Source organism: Electrophorus electricus, chromosome 19 (genome assembly GCF_013358815.1).
Source record: "Electrophorus electricus isolate fEleEle1 chromosome 19, fEleEle1.pri, whole genome shotgun sequence".
NCBI classification, from domain to species: Eukaryota; Metazoa; Chordata; class Actinopteri; order Gymnotiformes; family Gymnotidae; genus Electrophorus; species Electrophorus electricus.
The window spans coordinates 13469293-13491414 of record NC_049553.1 but is presented as its reverse complement, the minus strand read 5'-3'; the positions used below and the strand labels follow the sequence as shown (position 1 = coordinate 13491414).

The 22122-nt window shown below is 42.6% G+C and overlaps 2 protein-coding genes across 2 annotated transcripts; both read right to left on the bottom strand.

Annotated features, from left to right (window-relative positions):
• Positions 1–314: 314 nt before the first annotated feature.
• Positions 315–12045, bottom strand: si:ch73-140j24.4. The gene is made up of 9 exons (XM_027028765.2): positions 11786–12045; positions 10639–10699; positions 9014–9175; positions 7560–7757; positions 6694–6954; positions 6408–6494; positions 5092–5215; positions 4949–4993; positions 315–4737 (listed from the first exon to the last, which is right to left on the bottom strand). The coding sequence occupies exons 1-9, from the start codon at positions 11842–11844 to the stop codon at positions 1988–1990; spliced, it is 3747 nt and encodes a 1248-aa protein (XP_026884566.2). The 5' UTR covers positions 11845–12045; the 3' UTR covers positions 315–1987.
• Positions 12046–13331: 1286 nt separating this feature from the next.
• Positions 13332–22014, bottom strand: abcf3 (ATP-binding cassette, sub-family F (GCN20), member 3). Its single transcript, XM_027028763.2, has 21 exons — positions 21889–22014; positions 20574–20718; positions 20407–20483; positions 19176–19231; positions 18790–18887; positions 18398–18520; positions 17986–18252; positions 17790–17870; positions 17532–17591; positions 17230–17286; positions 16877–16899; positions 16719–16774; positions 16256–16456; positions 15970–16046; positions 15842–15886; positions 15608–15740; positions 15285–15373; positions 14876–14967; positions 14615–14747; positions 14324–14411; positions 13332–13896 (listed from the first exon to the last, which is right to left on the bottom strand). Exons 1-21 carry the CDS (start codon positions 21959–21961, stop codon positions 13738–13740), a joined length of 2133 nt encoding a protein of 710 aa, XP_026884564.2. The 5' UTR covers positions 21962–22014; the 3' UTR covers positions 13332–13737.
• Between the last annotated feature and the right edge of the window lie 108 nt (positions 22015–22122).

The window sequence follows — 22122 nt, the reverse complement described above, 5'->3', positions numbered from 1 at the left end:
TGTGTTTTAGATGGTTTGAATTTTATTAAGTGTAATAGTTTTTGGGTTTTTTTTAACAACACTTTATGACCCGTTTGATCACACAATCCACATGCTGTTTAGCTGCACAACGCAGGGTGCTAAACTGGTTTAGCCAACATCACAGCTAAAGTTTTGTAGAACCATCAACCAATAACGCTTTCCCTGAAAAACTTAGTGTGTCTACAAACTTGCCATTCATCTTTGATATCTTTGAATGAGTCAAATTTATCCTGGCTACATCAGTGAAGTTAAATACCCCATGATAATAATTATTAATATGTAGGATGTGAAGCTTTAAACTTTTACTCATTTTTATTTTACAAATATATTCTGGTGGCAATGGAAAACAATTTACACACAAGGACAGGCAGACAACTACTACAGGTGTGAACAGAGATATGAAAACCCTGTATCATTAATGTCTTCAAATTATCATTCTTTTGGGTTTTTAGTAGTTACATTAGGCAGAACACTTAAATATAATATTTTATATGTATTATGACTTGCTTGTAAGCAATTGTCTAAAGTTGACTAATATTGCAACTTCACATGAATGAAGAGGAAGTACTCTTATGCAATGTTTACAAGACATTGACAAATAACATAAATCTGTATAATCAAGATAGTAAGTAAATACAGTGGTCCATATACTTTTATTACTTGTTTAACAGACTCACTGGCTGCACAAAAAATAATGCATCTTCTACTGTGCAAATGGAAACGTTGCCAGATTTCAAATAAGCTGCGTCTCGTGCCGAGACATACTGGAAACTAGTCTGACAATGAAACTCCTGCAGATTAAAGCTGCTGTAGTCAGTGTTACAGTTCTTGCTAAAGTCTGCCATAGCCACAAAGGAGTCAATCCCACACCCTCCCTCCAAATCTTACCTCAGGGCCCTCCCCAACCCCTGATATTGCAAATGTAGCACTTTGCCTACCCTTCTATGTGCTGCATGCATATGCATAATAATTGACAGTCAGGGATGGATGCCTCCTTTTTCAGAAGTGTCCTGACTGGTTAATGTAGCTGGACCATGTATGAACTAATACATGGTTTTATGTAACTGAAAGTCCTGGGCTCATTACAGAACTCAGGAGGGTCACAGATGCATTTTAGAGCAACTACTTTAGTGATAGCAGTTAGGAAGCAGTTAAGACACCTTAGCTGATGTGTTCTTTCAAAAAAGAAGAAATGTAGTCTCAGCAGCTTTATTGCAGTCCTGAACTATAAATATTAATTGTGAAACCATTTAGCCAATTTTATGTTCTGCCTTTGATTTTCTGGTAAAAATAAAAATCAATTTCTCCTATTTGCCTGAGTTTTGTAGATGTTAAAGCTGTTAAACAAGTGTTTACATTTGATCAGCCTCAAGTTAGTGTTTGTATAGATACATGAATAAAGGCATTAGTTATGCCTTTGAAGTAACCCAAAAGTCTGGGAAAGAAGCTGAAAATGTAACATGCTTTTCAGATCACTGAATGATATTCTCAGAACAATGAACACATTTACACAACACAACAAGATATTTGAAATGTACCTTGCATTCGTGCACACTGTACATGGGCATACAGAGTGAAAATGTGAAGTTGTGGTGCTACTTAGATTATTCTCATTCTTCATTTGCAGGCTAGTGCATCACTTGAAAACTGTATACCATCAAGATGGTGTAATCATTCCCCTTTCTAAAAGGCAGGGACATTAAGTATGGTACTTTCTGCAATCTATGACTGATATCTGCCTGTAGTAATCCTCTGTGTTTCTCTGTGTGACCTTTATGTATGTTTGTCTCCCCTAGCTTGAAAACACTTCCCTAACACCTGCCTTTAAATGATATGTTTGTTCAAATTAACATTCGACTGATACAATTTCCTGGAAGCCTTATTTCAGATCAGGGAGCTTCTCTAAAAGTAGTATCAGAAAGCTACATTAGATAAACCATTTTAGGAATTATGTTTTGCTCTGTATTCATAGCAAGCTAGGTTTCGCTGCATCATCTAGAGCATGTCCAAAATCTACTTCTGTTTTTGAGTGCTCATTAACAAGCAATTTGCTGCTTTCCAGATCCCATGGATAGAACTTGGCAGTGTCAGGGTTGGATCCAAACAACATTTCGGCAACACTTTGCTGAACAGAATCAGAGGAACGTGAGGCTACCATTTTGCTGAGCTCAGAACAGAAAAAATCTATTTCTGCAAGGTCTGCCATTGCTGTGACATTTACTATAGCATTTTTGTCTTGTTCTGCTACATTCTCAATATTTGATTTACAAGAGCTAACACCATTCACGTTATTTGAATCTGACTTCAAAAATGGGCATTCTGTTGAGCAATTGGTTAAATAACTAAAGTTTTGAGCCTCAGGGTCAACAAGGTTATCTTCATGCAGTGGGTGGGTATCTTCTCTGGTTAGTGCTGATCCACAGTGTAGTTGAGGTGAATGACTGACTCCAGAGTCCCAACTGCTGGATCTGGTTTCTCTACCACATTTAGAATGGTTTTGGGCAGACCCGGGGACAAGAATATCCATGTAATGGCTCCCTGTAATATGGGGTACAGGACTGAAAGGGTCAAAACTATCCATTTCAGATCCGCTAAATGAATCCCCAAGCATGTCTGAAGAGGCCATATACAGAAGACATGAGTCTTTCATTGCTCCATCATTGGTAGCAGGGTTGTAGATCTCTAGTTCAGAATCAAACATCAGCGTGTCACTGGACTCAGGACTGAAGGGATCGTGGGCCGCCTGATCCAAATTCCCAGGGCTATGCATCTTAGGTTGATTAGTTTCATAGCCTGGTCCAATGTCACCAGAGAGTGGATGTGTATCTGTAGGTGCTGGACTAAAAGTATCTGGTCCACTATTTTCATGATAGCCGGAATCTAATCTTCCACTGTCAGTAGACTCAGAATAGACTGGGTTTGGTTGTTTCAATTCAGATACACATGTTGCGATGTCTGAAGATACAGAATCAACCAGGTCCAAACCTTTGAGCTCAGCATCACATGAGTTGGTTTCCTTTATGGTGTTTTTTTCGGAGTTTAAAAGTAAAAGATCAAAAGTATCTGGTCCACTATTTTCATGATAGCCGGAATCTAGTCTTCCACTGTCAGCAAACACAGAATAAACTGGGTTTGGTTGTTTCACTTCAGATACACATGTCGCGATGTTTGAAGATACAGAATCAAACAGGTCCAAACCTTTGAGCTCAGCATCACATGAGTCGGTCTCCTTTATGGTGTTTTTTTCGGAGTCTAAAAGCTCGGGATTTCCATCCAAGCTATTACAGTGGTCTATGAAGCTAGATTCAAGGCTGGAGGTATGATCACAAAGCTTGACAGGGCTAATGAGGTATTGAACCATGGGTTCAGGGTTGCAGCTCTCTGAATTAGTGTCTGCAGCACAGGCAGGGTCAACATTTTCCATATTTTCTGGTTTAAATGCATCATTGCATTCTGAATTATACATGCTGTGGACAAGAAAGGCCAGAGCAGCACTTTGCTGTTCAGAACATGGGGATTCCGTATTTCTCATCTCAAACTCAGGATGCACTCTTTCATCTAGCTCATTGCCAAAGGGTTGCGTTGTTCCTATCTCTGATTCTTTTTTAGCAAAACCTTCCTCAACATAAGTGTCATGACTGGTTTGTGTAGGATTTTCATCTTCTGGTCCACCACAGTTAAAGTCATCTGTATCAGGACTTGCATGGTCTGACTCCGATTGCCTCCTGTCACTGGCTTCCGCAGAAACAGGGCTAGTATCGGGACTACCAGGATCTAACCTCACTGTAAAGAAATATATATCTCCAAATTTGTGGTCATATATGTCTGTTTCAGTGGGTTCTGAACTATTTGTTTGCCTAATGTCTGTAGTGTCTGAACCTACACCAGTAAATTCATGACAGAGTGGACTTCGATCACCAGGATTATCAAAGTCAGTGTGAGGGGACACATGTTCTGAATCTTCAGTCTTGGGTCTTGATTCACTTGCAGCACTATAATCAGCAATGAAGGCAAAAGAATCCACCACCTTAATTGATTTGTCTTTGTCTGCAGTGACAGGAACCATTGGCTCTGGGTCGTATCCTTCAGGACTGAGCGGGAATCGGGTGTACAAGCTTGTGTCAATCCGCTGAAGACCATACAGCGCCTGATTGGCTCTAACATAAGTCGGTCCAGCCTCAGCTTCTGTTTGGCTGAATGTACCAAAATCTCCATCAAAGGAGCTGTCGACTGTGGAAGTATTACTGGAAACAGATTCATGAATGTCGAGCTCACAGTGGATGAGGTCAAAACGTCCTTTATCCTTGAGTTGTGAGTTTGTGCTGAGGTTGCCCTCCATACCTAGAGTGTTTTTCAGGTCCATGCTGTCAAGATCCTGGCTTGTGGTCATGTTGGTTCCAACTTCTGAGCAGATGTCACTATATGGCGTGTACCTCTCAGAGTCACTGGGCTCCGCAAGATTTTGCTCAAACATTCCAGAGTCAACAGACTGACTGCAGTTAGTCCCTACCAAATTAGGTTCCACAACATTAGATGTGTCAGTATGTTTGTCTTTACTGGTCGATCCAAGACCAAAGGACATATGGTTGGAATCTTTAGCATTGCTTTCTTGAATAAAGGGGTAATCCTGAACGAACTGGACATCTGCTACATCATTGAAAAGGATATCAGAAGCAAAGGGGTCAGTGCCTTTGAATGGATCACCAGATAGGAATTCTGAGAAAAAAACAACATGATGTTAGTAACTGATTCTGATTCAACATTTCTTAAAAAAGAGTCCTGTCCTTCCTTACCAGTCTACCTAATTGTTTATGTCTAAGAAGTAATTAAACTATGTTTACTTTGACCCCATCTTATATGACAATAGTATAGAGATATGCGTTATTTCTGAAAATTCTAGTATCAATAGTAAATGAAAGGTATTAACCTGTCATGTCTACTTTGGGAAATCGGTCATCTCCAAACACATCATCTAGAGAGAAGTAAAGGACAGGAGGAGTTTGAAATAACCCATAGCTACACAGGCTTGATTTTATTTAAGGTTTATGAAATCAAATGTGTTCCACTTACGATCAACAAAAGGGTCTGGGTTGAAGAAGTCAAATTCCCTGCTGGCAGCCTGGCTGACAGGTTTTGTCACAAGGGATTGGACGATTTCAAAGTCCTCTTCTTCCAGATCAGCAGAGTCCATGTGCTTTAAAATGGAGAACACCAGTACCCAATATGACACACAAAGTACCCATTTCTTATTATATTTAAACAAGAATCTTTATTCAGTGCAAAGAGCAGACTTATACTGTTAAATAATGCTTAAAATAGAAAGTGAAAAAAATGTGCTAAACAGAGCACTGTAAACATGCACACTGTGCACTTTAATGGGGCACAGTGCTGTTATATAAGCTCCCCAGACAAAAAAAATAATAAAAATTGTCACCATGAGTGATAGTGATTTTAAAATGGTAGCACTTCATGCTCCCTAATTACAGGGAAATGGGTGCTTTTGTTGAGGGGATAGTACATTTGAACCACAATGCCTACATTAAGATGGTGGACAACCACCTTTTGTCTGGAACATTCCTATCCCTTTATTCCAGGATGATAATCCTCACATTCACAGGGATGCGGATTGTCATGGTGAATATTCAGGAGCATTGACACAGCTGGACTGGCCCGCAATATCCCCAGATTTGAATCCTCTTGAAAATCTTTGGGACTAGCTAGAACATCAAGCAAGATGCCAGAGAAGATTATCCATGAAATCTGGCCAAACTGCACAATTTTTTGAAGCATGACTGGCTGAACATTGATGTTGCCTACATCCAGAAACTTGTCCAGTCCGTTCCAAATCAAATAACAGCTGTTATTTGTACTCATGGGGGTATAATACATGGTTAGGTATGTTTCAGTCACAGGTGATTAATTTTTTGTCTGGTCTTTGTCTGATCTTAAATCCAAATGCCCCATTAGTAATTTTACTTAAATAATATTATCATACAAATCATATCACTTTATTACCATAATAATATTAATATTTACATAATATCCACAAAAGATTAAGTCTTTTTTCTTGTGAGAAGAAAAAATATAAATATACAGATGTAACACTGATGTTTGCATCAATAGTAAGCATCGCTTTGTTAATAGAGTCAGGGCTAATGACATACTGAACTCTGGGTTCAGGGTTGCAGCTCTGTGAATTACAGTATACAGCATAAGCAAGCTCAGCATGTTCCATATTTGCAGGTCTGAGTTGAAATTTATCATTGTATTCTGAATTATACATGCTGTGCTCAAAAAAAGGCCAGAGCAGCACTTTCATGTTCAGAATATAGGGACTATATGTCTTCAACCATGAGCTGTTATGCAACAGCTTAAAGTGCTGTTACCTGTGGGGTGATTGATCTGAGTGAAGTATCCTCCTCTTTAACTTCTGTCAGAGTTATCTCTGTGAAGGAAGATGAACCACTGCTCTTCTGTGAGATAAACATCACAAAAAAAAGACCAAACAGATAAAGAGGAAGACCGCAATAGACAAATACACAAACAAACGAACAGGAAAGCAGGTGAAACTGACAGATCATAAATGCAATCATTTAAAATGATTTGTGTACATTCAAATAATTTTAGCATATTTGAGTAAGGTAAATACCATAAGTAGTACTGTGAACATACCATGTTCTCCACAGAACGTTTCTCTAGGCCCTCTTTGCTTGCTTCCTGTTTGCAATGCTTCTTTTCTGCAGTGTTTTGAGTAAAAGTGTTGTCTTCCTCACAGACATGTCCACAGTACATCTCTCCATCTTCCTCTTCCTCTCTTGAACTGCTGTCCAGAGCCATGTGCAAGGGCTCATCGGCTTGGCGGCAGCTAATCTCAGGAACGCAGGCCTCAATGGCAGTCATTTCAGTAATCAGCTCACCTAGTCTCTGTTTGGCCTTTGTGAGAAACGAAACCAGTTATTTTACAATAACCACACTTAAACCAATCATAAATCCAACTACCCAAAAGCTGTTGGACTCCTCAGTCAGACTCATTTAGTTTTGTCTTTTTATTATTGTGACATCCATTATGACTAAGCACATGCATGGATGCTTACAACCCTCCAATCCTCACATATACAGGCTAATGCTAATTTAGTTTAATGGCAGCTTGGTGTTTTCCATCTTAAAGTTCTTATATAGAAAAAATGTCACTTAAAAACATTTTGTTTTGGCCTATTATCCAAAAAATATTAAGACTTTTACTGTAAAAGGATAGGAAAACACAAGGAGTCAATACATTCCTCTTGGAAGCTGCACACCACTTACAGTGTTTTATATATGTATGTATTTATTTATAGTTTAAAATGTTCTTTTTTATTCATTTTGATTCTTCATAAGATGCAAATACCAGATAATTGGAATGAATGATTCAAATGTAATATGTTTCTTTACAGGTAAATGAAAACACAAGTAAATTTCCCTTTACAAATAATACATTTTAAGTCCCTACTAATGCCCCTTTATAATGTGCCACTGCTGAGGGGGAGGTGGCCTCTGACCTCACTAATCTCTGTGTACGTGTCGCCTATGGCTTGCTTCAGTGGACCCATCCACTCATATGCCTCCTCCACCTGTGTCCTGGCAACACCAATCTCCTCACGGAGGCGCTGCAGCTCCTCTTTGGCTCTCCTCAGCTCCTCCTCATACTCCTGTGCTGTCTGCTCAAGTTCCTCCTGCTCCTCACGCAGTGACAGGAGCTTGAAGTGGGGGCACATTGCAGAGGAGGAGGTTTGGGGGATGGGAAGGGGGTGAAAACATTTCATGAGGTTAAATACTACAAGACACTGGTCACCAACTCTGTTCTAGATCTACCTTCCTGCAAAATGTAGCTCCATCTTATATACTGATACCGAGAATCACTGCCTTCTCAAAGTGCTGACTGGTTAGTCCAGGTGTTAGATATGGGCAGCTAAACTCTACAGGAAGGTAGAAGATTGACTATGGTTATAACAGATAAGAGTGTTCAATGTGTTGTGTGCGCACTCTTGCATGATTTTTGTTGCTTTGACTACTTGGCCACACAAATGACTTACAGGTATGGTGCAACCATTTTTAAACATAGTCCTCTTATTGTAATAAACCAAAGGGATCTGCACAATTGGCTGCTCAGTTGTGTCTTGGATAGCTTTTTAAAGCTAAGGAACTACTGGGTTTTACATGGTGTTCCAGAGTGGAATGTTCCTCACTGGCTAAATCTCCATGTGCATGCATTTCACTTACTGAAGGAGAAAAGCCCCTGAAATAAAGTTCACTACAGGACTGGTAGTGCTTCCCCAGGTAGGGTACCCAGCACCAGGTGCTTTAAGGATAGCAGACTTTAGGCACTCATTGACTGCAAATGATTTACAATTAAAATCAAAATTTGACCATTTAATTCTTGTTCTTCTATTAGGGCCATTGTGCTGAAGTGCAGAGACAAAACCAAACTGCATCAGTGCCGACTTCATTCCAGACTATACTGTACAGTGCACAAGCCTGCGACATGGCCTGTAAAACTGTCACTGTAAGATGAGACGGGACAGGCTATTGAGCGATGACACAGAGGACTAAGTGGTCGTTGTATCATACGTATAACAGCTTCTAATTTAGCAAAAAAGCAAAAGCTTCTTATGTGTTAAAAAATGACATCTATGATAGGTTTCATTTGTTTCATATTGCTTAAACTGACAAATGGCTTCGGGTGTTCAGCGGACGTAGATGTTTTATAGACCGAGGAAAGCAAAAACAACTAGATCCCTAAACCCCTACAGCTCGGAAACTCTTGTTTACCCCTTGATTCCAGTGTCAGTGTAGCTCAACCTATGACATCCCATCACGTTGACCAAAAAGGCCACACCTGCAAATGTCAAGCAGCTAGATCATATTTGATCGGTTTTAAGAGAGTGTATGAATACGTATGTGTATGTGGGTGTGCGTATGCAAGCGTGTGTGCATTGCGAGGGGGGTGTTTCACCAGTTGTCCTTCCTGTTCGCGTTGCTCGTGAATGCCCTGGATTTGCTCGCGGAGCTGGGCTCTCCTCTGGGCCAGCAGCTCCAGGGCCTGCTGTGTGTCATGGCGCAGGCTTCGCTCTCTCCCCAGCGCCCCTTCCTCCATCGCCACCATGTCCTCCAGCCCCTGCCAGACACAGGGGAGGGACGGATCACAGCACGGGACAGGCACGTGGCTCGGTGGACAGTTGGGCTCAGAGAGGATTTGAATTAGTCTGTACACTTTGACACCAGCAGAAATAGCAGGCATACACTTCCCCCCAAGGCAACGTTAAATAACTCAGTACAAAATGGGCTGAAATTCTCGTGTAATGGTGGGCGGTTTCTTAACAGATCTCACAGACTTGCCACAGTACCAGCTTGAGAATGTATTTCTTCTAATAGATAATGAAAATGCGAGACTGCCTAAGCACAATTTTTATACAGGGGAAAGATTTCACGGCTTTAATCATGCAGTGAAATATTTGTGTCATTGATATACTTAGCAAACCTACAGTAGCCACAATTTCCAAGTGATTGTTTTTATAAGAAAGCATACTTTGTCTCAAGAGCTGTCCTTTTTGACAGAGAAACCATCTGATATTAGGACATGGGATTTAATGCTGTGATTCCAGCCCAGTGAATGCAAGCAATAAGACTCAATACTGTATCCAGATGTCACTAGTACTGATGGCTGTAATAGAGACTATGACTTTTAAAATTGGTTTTAATACTGAGCAAACATCTCTAAGAGAGCTTGAAGACTAAAATGAAATTTACCAAGATCCCAGACCTATTCCCAGTGGGACGCCACACTCTTCCCAAGGCCGTGAATCTGTTCATTCCTATTGAAGCCCGCTCTGGGCCAATTAGATTATGGTGCTCCTTTCAGCTAATTTCATCATTGGACTTTTGCTACAGTAAAAGCTTTGTAATATACAACTAAGGTATGGAACTGGGCAAATATTACAGCACATGCCTGATAGATGTTTGGCAAAATGTAATGAATATAATGGCGGTGATGTTTTTCGTTTTTAAAGAAACACACAGACACAAGCAGCTGTTCCCTCAACATCTGTCAGAGCTCTTCTGACAAGTATCGCACTAACATACATTCAGGAAAATATGGAGCTTTCCCTCACATACAGGAGAGCCGAACTCAATTATCTGGCACCCAGTCTACGCTGAGCCCAAAAGGCGGGGTTTGCCTTTGGAGCACCAATCACAGGCAACTTGGCACCAAAATAGCACTGTGATGTCATCAGTGCCACTGCACTGGTGCTGTGATACACTTCGCTCTTGAATGCCCATAAAACCCAGCAAAGACTGCAATAAGCCTGCTTCTGACCTGCACTAACAACATGTCCTTCATGCCTCAGCTGATGTAATTCATTAACCCTTGTCAGGTCAGAAATCACACGACTGTACCAAATCCTGTTTTCTTTTAATGATATGGGATTCCAAAAAGCAATTTAGCAAACATCTTTACATTCAAAGCTAAGACTGACTGGGAATGAATAATAACTGATAAATATATTACAGTAAATGGTCAGTTATAATTCCTAACCTCTGCTATTGTGCACTTTTCATGCTTTTATGTATACAGCATACCTTGATCTCATTATCGTTGGCAACCTCTTTTTCTTTTGTTTGTAGTTCGACTGAATTTTCTCTGGAAAACAAATAACAGGGAAATATATAAATATTCAGAAACAGCTGAAGAAAGATGAGAGCTCTGGGGTTCTATAGCTCTGCATAAAATATTTTTCCACCTTAATGTTTAATGGATTTACTGGAGTTAACAACTGCAGCTGGATAGCATTTATAAATAACAGTGATCCCGTTTTTCCTTGCCATCTTATTCTGTGCAGACAGCTTAGTTATTATTTAGGTGATACTGTTGAACAGCAAGATGCAAGAAACAGGATGAAAAACGAGGAGTCTGGGTGAGTCAGGGTGCGTGAATGAATATGTGTGGGATAGGAACATTCATGACTCATGGAGTTGGATTCTGTTTTAAAAATATATATATATATATATATACTGTACCCCACACATTCTCATGTTACGAGGATGTTGTTGTCAATTTATACCCGAGTTTTAGATAGCTACGCGTGGAGAGGAGCTGTACCTGCGTTGGACGCTGAGCTTAGCGAACGCGTAAGATTCATTCAGAAAATACAGCACCGCGTTCTATACACAGCACAGCACAAATAGGTGATTCACATATGCCATAGATACGACATGAGGCGCAGCTGCCACATAGCCCAATAATAATAATAATAATAATAATAATAACAGCAACAATAATAATATTAATAATTATGATAGGTTATCGTTGGCAACTTTAACATATTAAATGTTAAATTACATGAATGATAGGAAAGTATATTGGTAGCCTAGGGATGACTCATATTCCGAAAACAATTTAGAATCACCTAAAGATTAGGTTCATTAGGTTTTATTTAGATGTAATTCAGTACGACACCTTTTTTTTCTGAGAACAAAAATTACTCAAACTCATAAGGTTTTAAATATATGACTGTATGGTGCAAAGTGGAATTTACCATTGCAATTCATGACCAAATAAACGTGATGACTCTACTTGCCGACAATCACGACATCTTTTTTTCCTGCATCGCACTCAACAAATACGGTGTACAGGGTATATACGCTGCACGAATACATTCAGGGCAGATTTTAAAAGTCTACACAAAGTAAAAAAGCTAAAAGTGAAAAAAATCATATTGCAGCGTACCTTCCACAGCCAGCTCGCTGCCGTCCGGGCCTAAGACAGTCTAGTATAAAGCGCATCATATTAGCGGTGCAATTTGATCTATCATTCTAGGTGCTTAACGTCTACGTGAGGATGCGCCGATGCGCGTAGCGACGCGGTGCCTGTGTTGTGCGCAGACTAGGATTAAGTCAAGCAAACGTTATTTAAATTTCTTACGGTGAATTAAACGCGGCGATGTCGGTTAATGTAGCAAGGAGCTCTCCTTGAAATCCATTCAGCTCTCCTTGAGCGTCAGACTGGAATCACGTGGTGCCTTTTGCGCTTTTGACAGGGCGGGCCGTCTGGGCGCAACTCTCCCGAGCGCTTCGGGAAAAGGTTTGCAGTTTCAGCATCACTCAAATACACTGTTTATCAGCCCTGACTTAAAATCCATATCAGAAATATCCCATTTGGTGATACCTACTGTTCTGAAATGAAACAACAGCGTTTTAATAACTTATAATGAGTAATTGTGTTTGGAAGCCAGATTGCAAGTATTAAAGTATATTGAAGCAGCATTGATATCCAAAGTCAAAGTTTTCTTGCTTGCCTGAGGTTCAACACAGACAAATATTAACGCAAGACAGGATAACATCACATTCATATGTAAATACAGTACACAGCACGCATAGCAAACACGTCTGTCATGGTAAACATAGTCAACGAACTGAAAAACGTCAATAAAGTGAGAGCGCATATTCAGGCGAAAACTGCAATGTTCAAATGCGTGATAGTGCTCTTCAGAACTTCCCCTAATATGTAGGTGTGGGAGTGGTCAACCTCACACCTCCTTCCACCTAGGAGCAGCTCCTTAGTCTTGTCTGTACTGAAGGAAAGGTCACTGCCCTGGCCTTCAACCCACATGACATCTCGGTGCTGTGGACCAAGGCCACCATGGTGGCGTCCTCCACCCGCTTCGTTGGGAAACCAGAGCCAAGTCTGGTCACATCCATAAGTGAAGAGAGTCAAGCAGAGCAGCATGCTACCTTTTGGCGTGCCACGGGTAAGAATTGGCGTGGATGAGCTGTTGCTACCAATACCTACATGCTGGTCTCCCAGTCCAGTATCCTCCAGGTGGGAGTTTAACAATAAGGGGCAGAGTTTCAGCACACTGAAACACCATTATGAGTACTTTACATTTTTGTACACTTGAGGTGTGGTTTGGTTCAGTGCATATAAATGTGGGTTAAAATGCAACATATAGCATTTCACACTAGTCTTAGAAAACAAGGATAAAACAGAGGGAAAAAAAAACTTGTGTTGAGGGAGAAAGTGAATTTAAGCACTTCATTCCATAATCGAATCGAATTCCTGCAGCATGTGTTTCCATGAATCACTTAAAACAAGCATTCCTTGGATGCTGCACTCATTTGGGCTGTCCCCCTTACCTCGCCTTCCTGGGCTTCAGGTGTGATGCTGCACCCTGTGTGAAAACAGGGGCTATAGCCAACTCTAACAAATATAGCATTTATTAGTACATGTGAGCAACTGTACAAAATTAGAAATAATTACAAAAGACCACAGCAGGTTAAAACTGATTGACCACTATGTTTTTATTAGCATGTTCTAAACCTGCCACTGATAAGTTAAATACATCAGTTGTATGGAAAACACAATTCTAATGCATGTGTCCCCTTCTCTTTGCACTGATTACATGAGGCCTGGTTTTGGTTTGTGTGCAGAACGAAGCGAGGAGGACCCTGTGTGGTAGAGTCCAGGGCTGCCCTGCCGCGTCATTCACAGTCACAGACGTAGCATGAGTCGGTTGCAGGTGGGCGGGGCCCACAAGGGAAGAGGACGACAGGCATGATGGCGTGGGCGGGGCCCGTTGGGGAGGAGGGGCTGGCCTCGCCGCGCGGAGTCCGTCGGCAGGTCGGGGTGAGGCCAGCTGGCTGGGGCGATGAGGGAGAGCTGGTTCGGCCACGTCCGTCCCGTCACAGGTAGCCCTCTCTGCGGAACTGCTCCTGCAGGATGTTCTTGTACTCGTCGAAGCCGCCGTCGATGCGGTGCACGCGGCCGCTCTCGCACACCCACAGCTCCTTACACACGAGCCGGATCAGACGCTCGTCGTGGGAGACCAGCACGACTCCGCCCTCGGGGAGAAACCACATCCATCTCAACTAATTTACCGAACTCATTCCTGTTCTCTGTTGTTATTTCATTTCAATTTACTTACATCAGTTTATTTATTTATAATCATGCAGAAAAAATTAAAACGATTCTCAAGGTTTGCTTATAGACCCAAAGTTTTTTTTTGGTGCATTTTAAAGCATAAACTCTTAAAATGCAGAAACACACACACACACACACACACACACACACACACACACACACACACACACACACACACACACACACACACACACACACACACACACACACACACACACACACACACACACACACACACACACACACACACAGCTTCTCTCCTCTGCCACGGCCGCATGTACATTAGCAGCCAATGTGAAGGAAATTTGTTAACTTGGTACTGGAAACATCAGTAAAATATAGTCTTACTTTGAAATTATTTAATGACTTTGCAAGGGCTTCAATTGTTTCCATGTCCAGGTGATTGGTGGGCTCGTCGAGGATGTAGAAGTTAGGGCTGAAAGTGAGGCAGACCATGTGATCACAGTGAAATCGACATACCTAACAGACTAAACTGCAGACGGATTAACATCGCACTCATGTGACACGCAATTCCTAGTTTTATCTTTTACGCAACACCAACACAGAATGGAAAGTCTGATTCTAAAACCATACTGAGAGCTTGAACTGCACACACAAACTGTCACATGGGTTAATTACCAAGGCATGGTCATCTGAGCAAAAGCCACGCGGCTCTTCTGTCCTCCTGACAGGCTGGCCACTGGACGCATTGCCAGCTCACCGCTGATGCCATATCTACCCAGCTGGCGCCTGTACTCCTCCTCCGTCCGGCCTGAACGCAACAACGGAATAAGTGAACAATTATGGACAAAAAGAAACCTGTTAGCAGCGTTTATTTCAGAGAATGCTGCCGCCACAATAACGCCCTCCTGCAGTGGCGGGTGACCTCTTATACAGTACCTGGGAACTTGCTAAGAAGCAGCTCTACTGAACAGACATTCAGGTCTAGCTGATCTACATGGTGTTGGCTAAAATAGCCAATCTTCAAGTTTCTGTTGGAAGATAACCAAAGTTTAGAACAAGTTTGTTTTCCTCTTTCCTGCAAAGATCGATATAGGTTACTTCTTAAGAGGAAGCTTTCATCATAGCACAATAGAGCATATTTATAGGCTTTCACATGTGTATGGCTAAAAAAAAAAAAAAAAATCTAAGTTGTGAAACTGTATAATTAAGATTTAATGTTTTTTTTCCCCCCAGTGTACAATAATAATAATAATAATACCACCACCAAAGGAGTAAAACGAAGCATTTAAACCACCCAGAGTGTGAAACATGAGTGAGGCAGCGCTGGGGGCAGGAGGAGGGTCACCTGTGGGCATGTCTCGTTCCGCTAACGGGCGTGAGGTCACCCATGAGTAGCTTCAGTAATGTGGACTTGCCTGCTCCGTTCTCCCCCACCTGCAGAAGAGACGCCACGATACGTTACCAACAGAGAGAGCGGGAAATGCACGCAAAACACGCCAAACCCACATGTTGCAGTGTGCACGACATACATTCATCTGTGCTCTCTTATAAAAAGAATCACCACATTTTTATTAGCAGTTCATCATCAATTCAGTTAATACAGCTTCTTAACAGCGTTGGCCTTCGTCTACGGTTAAATCAACGGCAGTTGCCATAGCAGCCACGTACAATGCAGATCCGGGAGTCCAGGTCGGCTGAGACGCAGAGGCCAGCGAACAGAGGCTGCTCGGGGATATAACAGAACTCCACTTCATCCAACTGCAGTATTGGAGGGGACAGCTTCTCAAAGTTATCAGGAAATCTGGCAAACAAAACGGCAGCATTGCAAAAAGTTCACCTTCATTCTGAACAATAATTTGCCCCCCACCAAATGCATCGGCATGAAGTCACATGCAAACTCACCGTAACACTACTTCAGATTCCTTTTCTATGGGCTTAAGTTCAGGGCTACAACACATAAGGAGGAAAACAGCCCTTAAACACAAGCTGCTGGATGACCTGAAAACGGAGGCAGTTAGTGTGCCACTTACAGTTTCTCCAGAAGCTTTAGTTTGCTCTGCACCTGTGCAGCTCTGTTGGCGTTGTATCTGAATCTGTCAATGAACACCTGAAAACACACACAAACCATCAGATGGCGCTGCCTTCAGTAAATAAGCCAACGTCTTTCTCAGCATCACGACTACTTTTTCTTTTTTTGCAAGTTTCTTCACATTAAATACAAATATAATTATTAATGGATTCCAGCTGTGGGTGTGACTATGTCCTTGTGTGTGACTACATCTATGTAAGTTTGTGTGTGCACGTGTCCGTGTGCACCTGTATATGTTCTCTGTATTGTAATTGCGCCTCATACTCTCGCTGCTGGTTCTTCAACCTATCCTCTTTTGTTTTGATAAAGTTCTCATAATCGCCACGGTAACTGTCCAGCCTTTGTGAGTGCAAGTGGATGATGTCAGTTGCAACGGCGTTCAGGAAGTTCCGGTCGTGGGACACAACAAGGATGGTCGACTGCCACGTCTGGACACACACATCCCCAACATGTAAGACACAGCTTTGGACTCACTGCTATGAGTACTACATTACAGCTCATACTGCAGAGCTGTGACTGCTCAGTTGCTGTTTAGGTTACAGATAATTGTACAAAGTTACAGCATGTGTGTGTACAATTATTAAAACAATTAACACAACAACACTCACTACAAGCTTAAAATAGCAGCCCGAACCACAAGCAGTGAAATGCTCCATGTGAAATCAAGTATCTTACTTAGCAAAGACATACTTGTAAATAATTCTCTAACCACAGAATGGCTCGGACGTCCAACATGTTTGTAGGCTCTGCCGGGAACATGGAAAAGTGCGTTCAGAAACAGGACCTCCTCAGTCACACAGAGTTCACATACGACCTGCGCGCTCCCACACAGAAAGGCTCTTACTCACCATCCAGTAACAAAAGGTCAGGCCTGGAATAGCACACAACACACAAATGAAAAAAATACAGAGCTGGTCACAGCAGCAACTTTAACAATACATTACCATTCATGAAAACAATTTACTCTAAATTCTACAAATTAGACACACTGTGCTCTACCTGTGCTATGATGAGTAAAAAAAGACATTTTGGGACTACTACATGTAAAAATATGTTAACTGCCACTATAAAATGCAGCTGTAGAGCCAGATAAAAGCCAAGAGTTTGTTCTGCAAGACTCACTACTCTGGTTGTAGTGTAATGACAAAGCCTTCTTGTGTAGTAGTACTAAGTCAGGTGCCCTACACAATTACAAGCTCACCTGGCAAAGAGGGCTCGTGCTAGTGCTAATCTCATTCTCCAGCCGCCAGAAAACTCTCTGAGGAAGAACACACTTATTAGCGCACTGCGTGTGTATATTCGATATATATATGCTGGGACACACATCCAAATTAAGAGGCTATCAGTAGAAGCATCAGAATTTATTTATTTATTTTCTTTATTAAAAAAAGAAAAGCAATTTTCTGCAAATAAACGCACGCACACACACACACACACACACACACACACACACACACACACACACACATTTGCAGAAAAGTGCTTTTTTTTCCCCTCCCTTACTTGGTGGCTTGCTGCTGCATTTTGGATGAAAATCCTAATCCTGCAAGGATTACTGAAGCTCTGCGGAAGCAGGGAAAGAAAAAAAAAGTCACATTTGGCACAAAACCAAATACACATGAGAAGATGAACCAAAACACACAGTTTTTTTCCCCAAAAAGATCAATAGACCAATTATAAAATTGTTAAATAATATAGCAGTTGCATCAATCCTACAGAATACATGGACATGAATGATCTACAAACACAGATCTGCGTTACCTGGCTGGGGCCTTATCTGCTTCAATCTCTTCCAGTTTTGTGTAGATCTCCGACAGTCGTAGGCTTTCGGACCCGTCCGCTCTGGAGGACATAAACCAGTACACAAGGATGCTCTGGTGAGTGAGAGTGCTAGACATCACCAGGTGCCCAGAGACTGGGCGTGTGATGGCAGGGGGCGGGCCGGAGGCAAACTCACGTCCCAGCAGCCACGTGGGCGTTGAGCAGGCGCTCCTGGGCGAGCAGCTCCTCGCGGACGACGTCGCTTTCCAGCACGCTCTGCAGAGCGGCTGTGTCGTCGCCCGCCACCTCCTGCTCCACGTGCAGGGTGGAGATGTGGGCGGGCACGCGCAGGCTGCGGCTGGCCAGCATCTTCAGCAGCGTGGTCTTACCCAGGCCGTTGCGGCCCACCAGGCCGTACCTGCGGCCGCTGGCCAGACACAGCTCTGCCCCCTGGAGTAGGGATCTGACACACACACACACCCCCACACCCACAACAGCATTGTGAAAGCAAGAGCAAGAACTACCTCAGTCTCTGTCTATATAAACCCATATAAATCTGTTAACACTGCAGATATGTGTTGCATAAGCAAGCCATACAGTAGACTGACCTCTCACCAAAAGACACGTCAAAGTTTTCTATCCGGATGTCGTAACTGCGATTCCTGCCAGACATGTCCACGCGACTCTCCTTCTTACTGCTAGCCTGGCTGGCAGAAGCCTCTTCCAGGACCCTGGGGGGAGGGGACGGGGGTTGTTATTTCACAAATGCATTACAAGATTGGTAATACCACTAGAAATCTATTTTTATATTGTTTTCAGCTTCAGAAAGGAAAAAGCAGTAGCACCCACACACACAACCCCCACAAGCACCTCGCCCACACATCTCTTCATGCTTTGTCATCGCTGTAAAAATGCAGGAATTCAACAGGATATCAGAAGGTGAGGTTCTGGAACTTTCCACCACAGCTACAGCACACAGTGAGAGCACTGGGGCACCTACAGCGCACTTGCTGGTTTCTGCGAGTCCTTCTCCGTTCTCCGCTCATGCTTGGCACGTAACTTGGCCTCCGCCTTTTCCAGCTTCTTGGCATCCACGGTCTGCGCTCACAGGTTCCACGTTCCAGGGGGGAGGAAACAGGAGCAACACGAGATGAATTTCAGATCTCTCCCATTGCTGGGGTACTGTGGCACCAACCAGATCTGTTGGTCAGCCACGCAGGCAGATTTAAGGGCCAGCCCCAGGGGCTAAAGTGAACCAGGGATTTCAGAGCCAGTATAACCAGGAAAACTAGCAAGTTGGGCCAAACCATGAAGCCAGAGAAGAGTCAATTGTTCTATTTTCCGAATGACAGAATTCAGGATGAAAGCGGATGGGGCTGATCCTACCGTGCTCTGGGTTCTCTTCACCATCCAGATGCCCTGCACATCGTTAGCAGCCGTTCCTGGTAAAACAGAGAGTGAAGCGTAAAGTGAAACAAAATCATAAAGTACTGACCAACAATCATAGGTGTGCAAATCAATACAGAAGGATGGGCATAAGAGAAAGAGAGCGAGAGGAGACGTTTGAGAAACAAACAAAAAATAGTTGAAAATATTAAACTACTGCCAAATAGGACAAATTATTACTGTAGCAATAGAAGGGTACAGTTAGAAGAGGGATATAATATAATTACATATTACACCTGCTACAGGGAGTTTAACATGGAAACACGTTAAAAGCACAGTAGTAAATCCTTCATATGGCTCCGCTGGAACATCTGAGAGTGCTAAGGATGCCCACAACACAAGGATGAAGGTTTAGTACGTGATCCATGGTGTAGCGCTGCTAGCTGCTGTCCAGCAGTGCAGCAAGGCAGCTTGTGCTTTCCGTGGTGGTAGCCCAGCATTTGTTCATGATACTCGGTGAAAAGTATAGAAATTAAGTTTTGCTATATCCAAAAAGAGAGGAGGGAGAAATGCACAAAAGTGCCTAGACCATCTTGGGCACACTGTACTATATATGGCTTAAGAATCAGGGCATCATCATCAAGAGCCAACATGTTGGGCAGTAAAGCATCTCTCTTGCCCTCACCACAAGCAGAAGTAACGCAGGTTCTCTGTGATTTCTGCATGACAAGCAGGACTCGTGGGGGTCTCAAAATCTGACTGCTTCTTATTTAGGCTACCGCAAGGCCCAGTTCCTGTAGTGCACTTTTCACAAAGTCAGCACATGAAGACTGCCACAAATACTCTACTCGCAGAAATCCAGCACCCTGCAGAGCTTAGCTCCCACTAAACTCTAATCTAATCTGGCACCATCATTACAGCGTCCTTGACACACCTGGACTGTGTAGATCTACAACAGAGTTTCAAATCAACTTTAAGGTGCAGCAGAGCTCCAAAAGCAGGTTTTTGGATATATATATATATATATATATATATATATACACACACACACACACACACACACACACACATTTTATATATATATATATATATATATATATATATATATATATATATATATATATATATAAATAAGTCACTTGTTCACATGTGTTCACATGACAATGTTTTCAACTCTGCTGAGATCTGAGACAGCCTTACAAACAACAACAAACCCCCAAAAGCAGCTCACCAGACTCTGCGGAGATCTGAGACAGCTGTACCGGAGCATCAAGCAGCACCTGCCTTTGGTTCGAGTGGCAGTTAGTCCTGCACAAGACAGAAGATGACAGCGAGCATCAGGGCTGAGCGTTGCTCCAGCTGACACCTCGGAGCTGACAGAAGAACGGTGGGGCTTACAGGCTGAGCGTGTTAAACAACTGAAGACAGATGTTCCGCACGTCTTCTTCATTTTTGTCCGCCGCTACCTCCTGGAGAACACCACCAATGGCATCGAAGACTTCCTCTTCATCCTCAAAATCTGAACCGCCACTGTCCAGGACCCCTGCAACATGGTAAACATCACAGATTGGTCCTGACAATCAGACAGGGAAAGCCCTGTAAGTGAGGCGTGGAAGAAAACTCAAACGATGGTTAACAGGGTATATTCCCTTACACGGAATCTCACACGATACCGGCCCTATGCTCTGACAGTGAAAAATGATCAAGAATGAACACTTTTTGTATTTTTGTGCATTCATACATTTTGTGCAGTGTAGTAATAGCCCTGTGGTTTTGGGCCGGGAAATAATGTCACTGATTTCCTTGATCTGTTTTACGTTCGGTTTTACAGAAACTGGCGCGAGAATCAAATTGTTTTCTCTGCTCTTCTTCCTCACGCCTTCCACAATGATCAGATTCCTAAAGACACATTCAACACTGAAGCCCTTTTCTTGGGAAAGTGATTTTGAACTGAGAAATGTAATTATAGTACAGCTAGCCCCAATAGGGTGGCTGAAACGATCTGGAGAATTCGGATTGTTCTAGCTACTGCTTATGCTTCCAACTTCCTTAACGTTAGACAGCTAAGCTCTCTCACCCGCTCCTCGGGGCACTGCTGACCGCACATATCAGAGCATTAGGAATAGAACAGTCGGGCAGAAATACACCTGCCACTGGCACCTAACGACAGACGTTTTACTTATACAAAGTAAGCGTAAAGTTAGATTCCTCAAAACCTTATTCGACTGAACGGGTATTGACACTAGTTTTATGTCCAAAAATCAATCAATCAGGTGATGGTTTACCAATAGCATAAGATGAGCCAAGCTTCTGCAAATAATTCCGTTTCATTCAAACAGTTCAGCTCCTGGTATGAGCGCCGCCTCTCAGGTTGGTTATATATCCCTTACCAACCTCTGGCTAGAACAGCGAGCTAACTTAGCAAGCTAACGCACTAGCTTGGCTCTCTGTGGGCTAATTCAACGTTGAAATGTTCGTTTACACCGTTACCGACGCATTATCCCGGGCTCTACATGTCAGAGGTCCTCCAGGGTTTCCTGCCATAAGTAATTTTAACGGCGACTGAAAGCACTGGTCTCACACCTCAGCTGCTCTGTGGGTTAGCTCGCTGGCTAGCTAGCTCGTTTCTGGTCCGAGTCCGTCCTTTTACATAACTCATTCTGCCTGCCTGATCGAGCGTATAACCGTTTAGCGGTCGCGGTGTGTGGCTTACCGGTGATATAGTCAAATACTTCGGTGTCAATTTCGGGAAACTCGCTTTTCAGGATGTCCACGTATGTCGCCATGATACACCGGCCCCTGCCCCGATACAGCGCGTGCACTCGTTCCTCTACGTCTGGAGACAGCTGTCGTGCAATGTGTTGTGGGAAATGTAGTATTTGATTGTGCAGCACGCACAACAGAACAGTGTGATTATTTGAAGTCTAAATAAATAATTTTAAAAAGC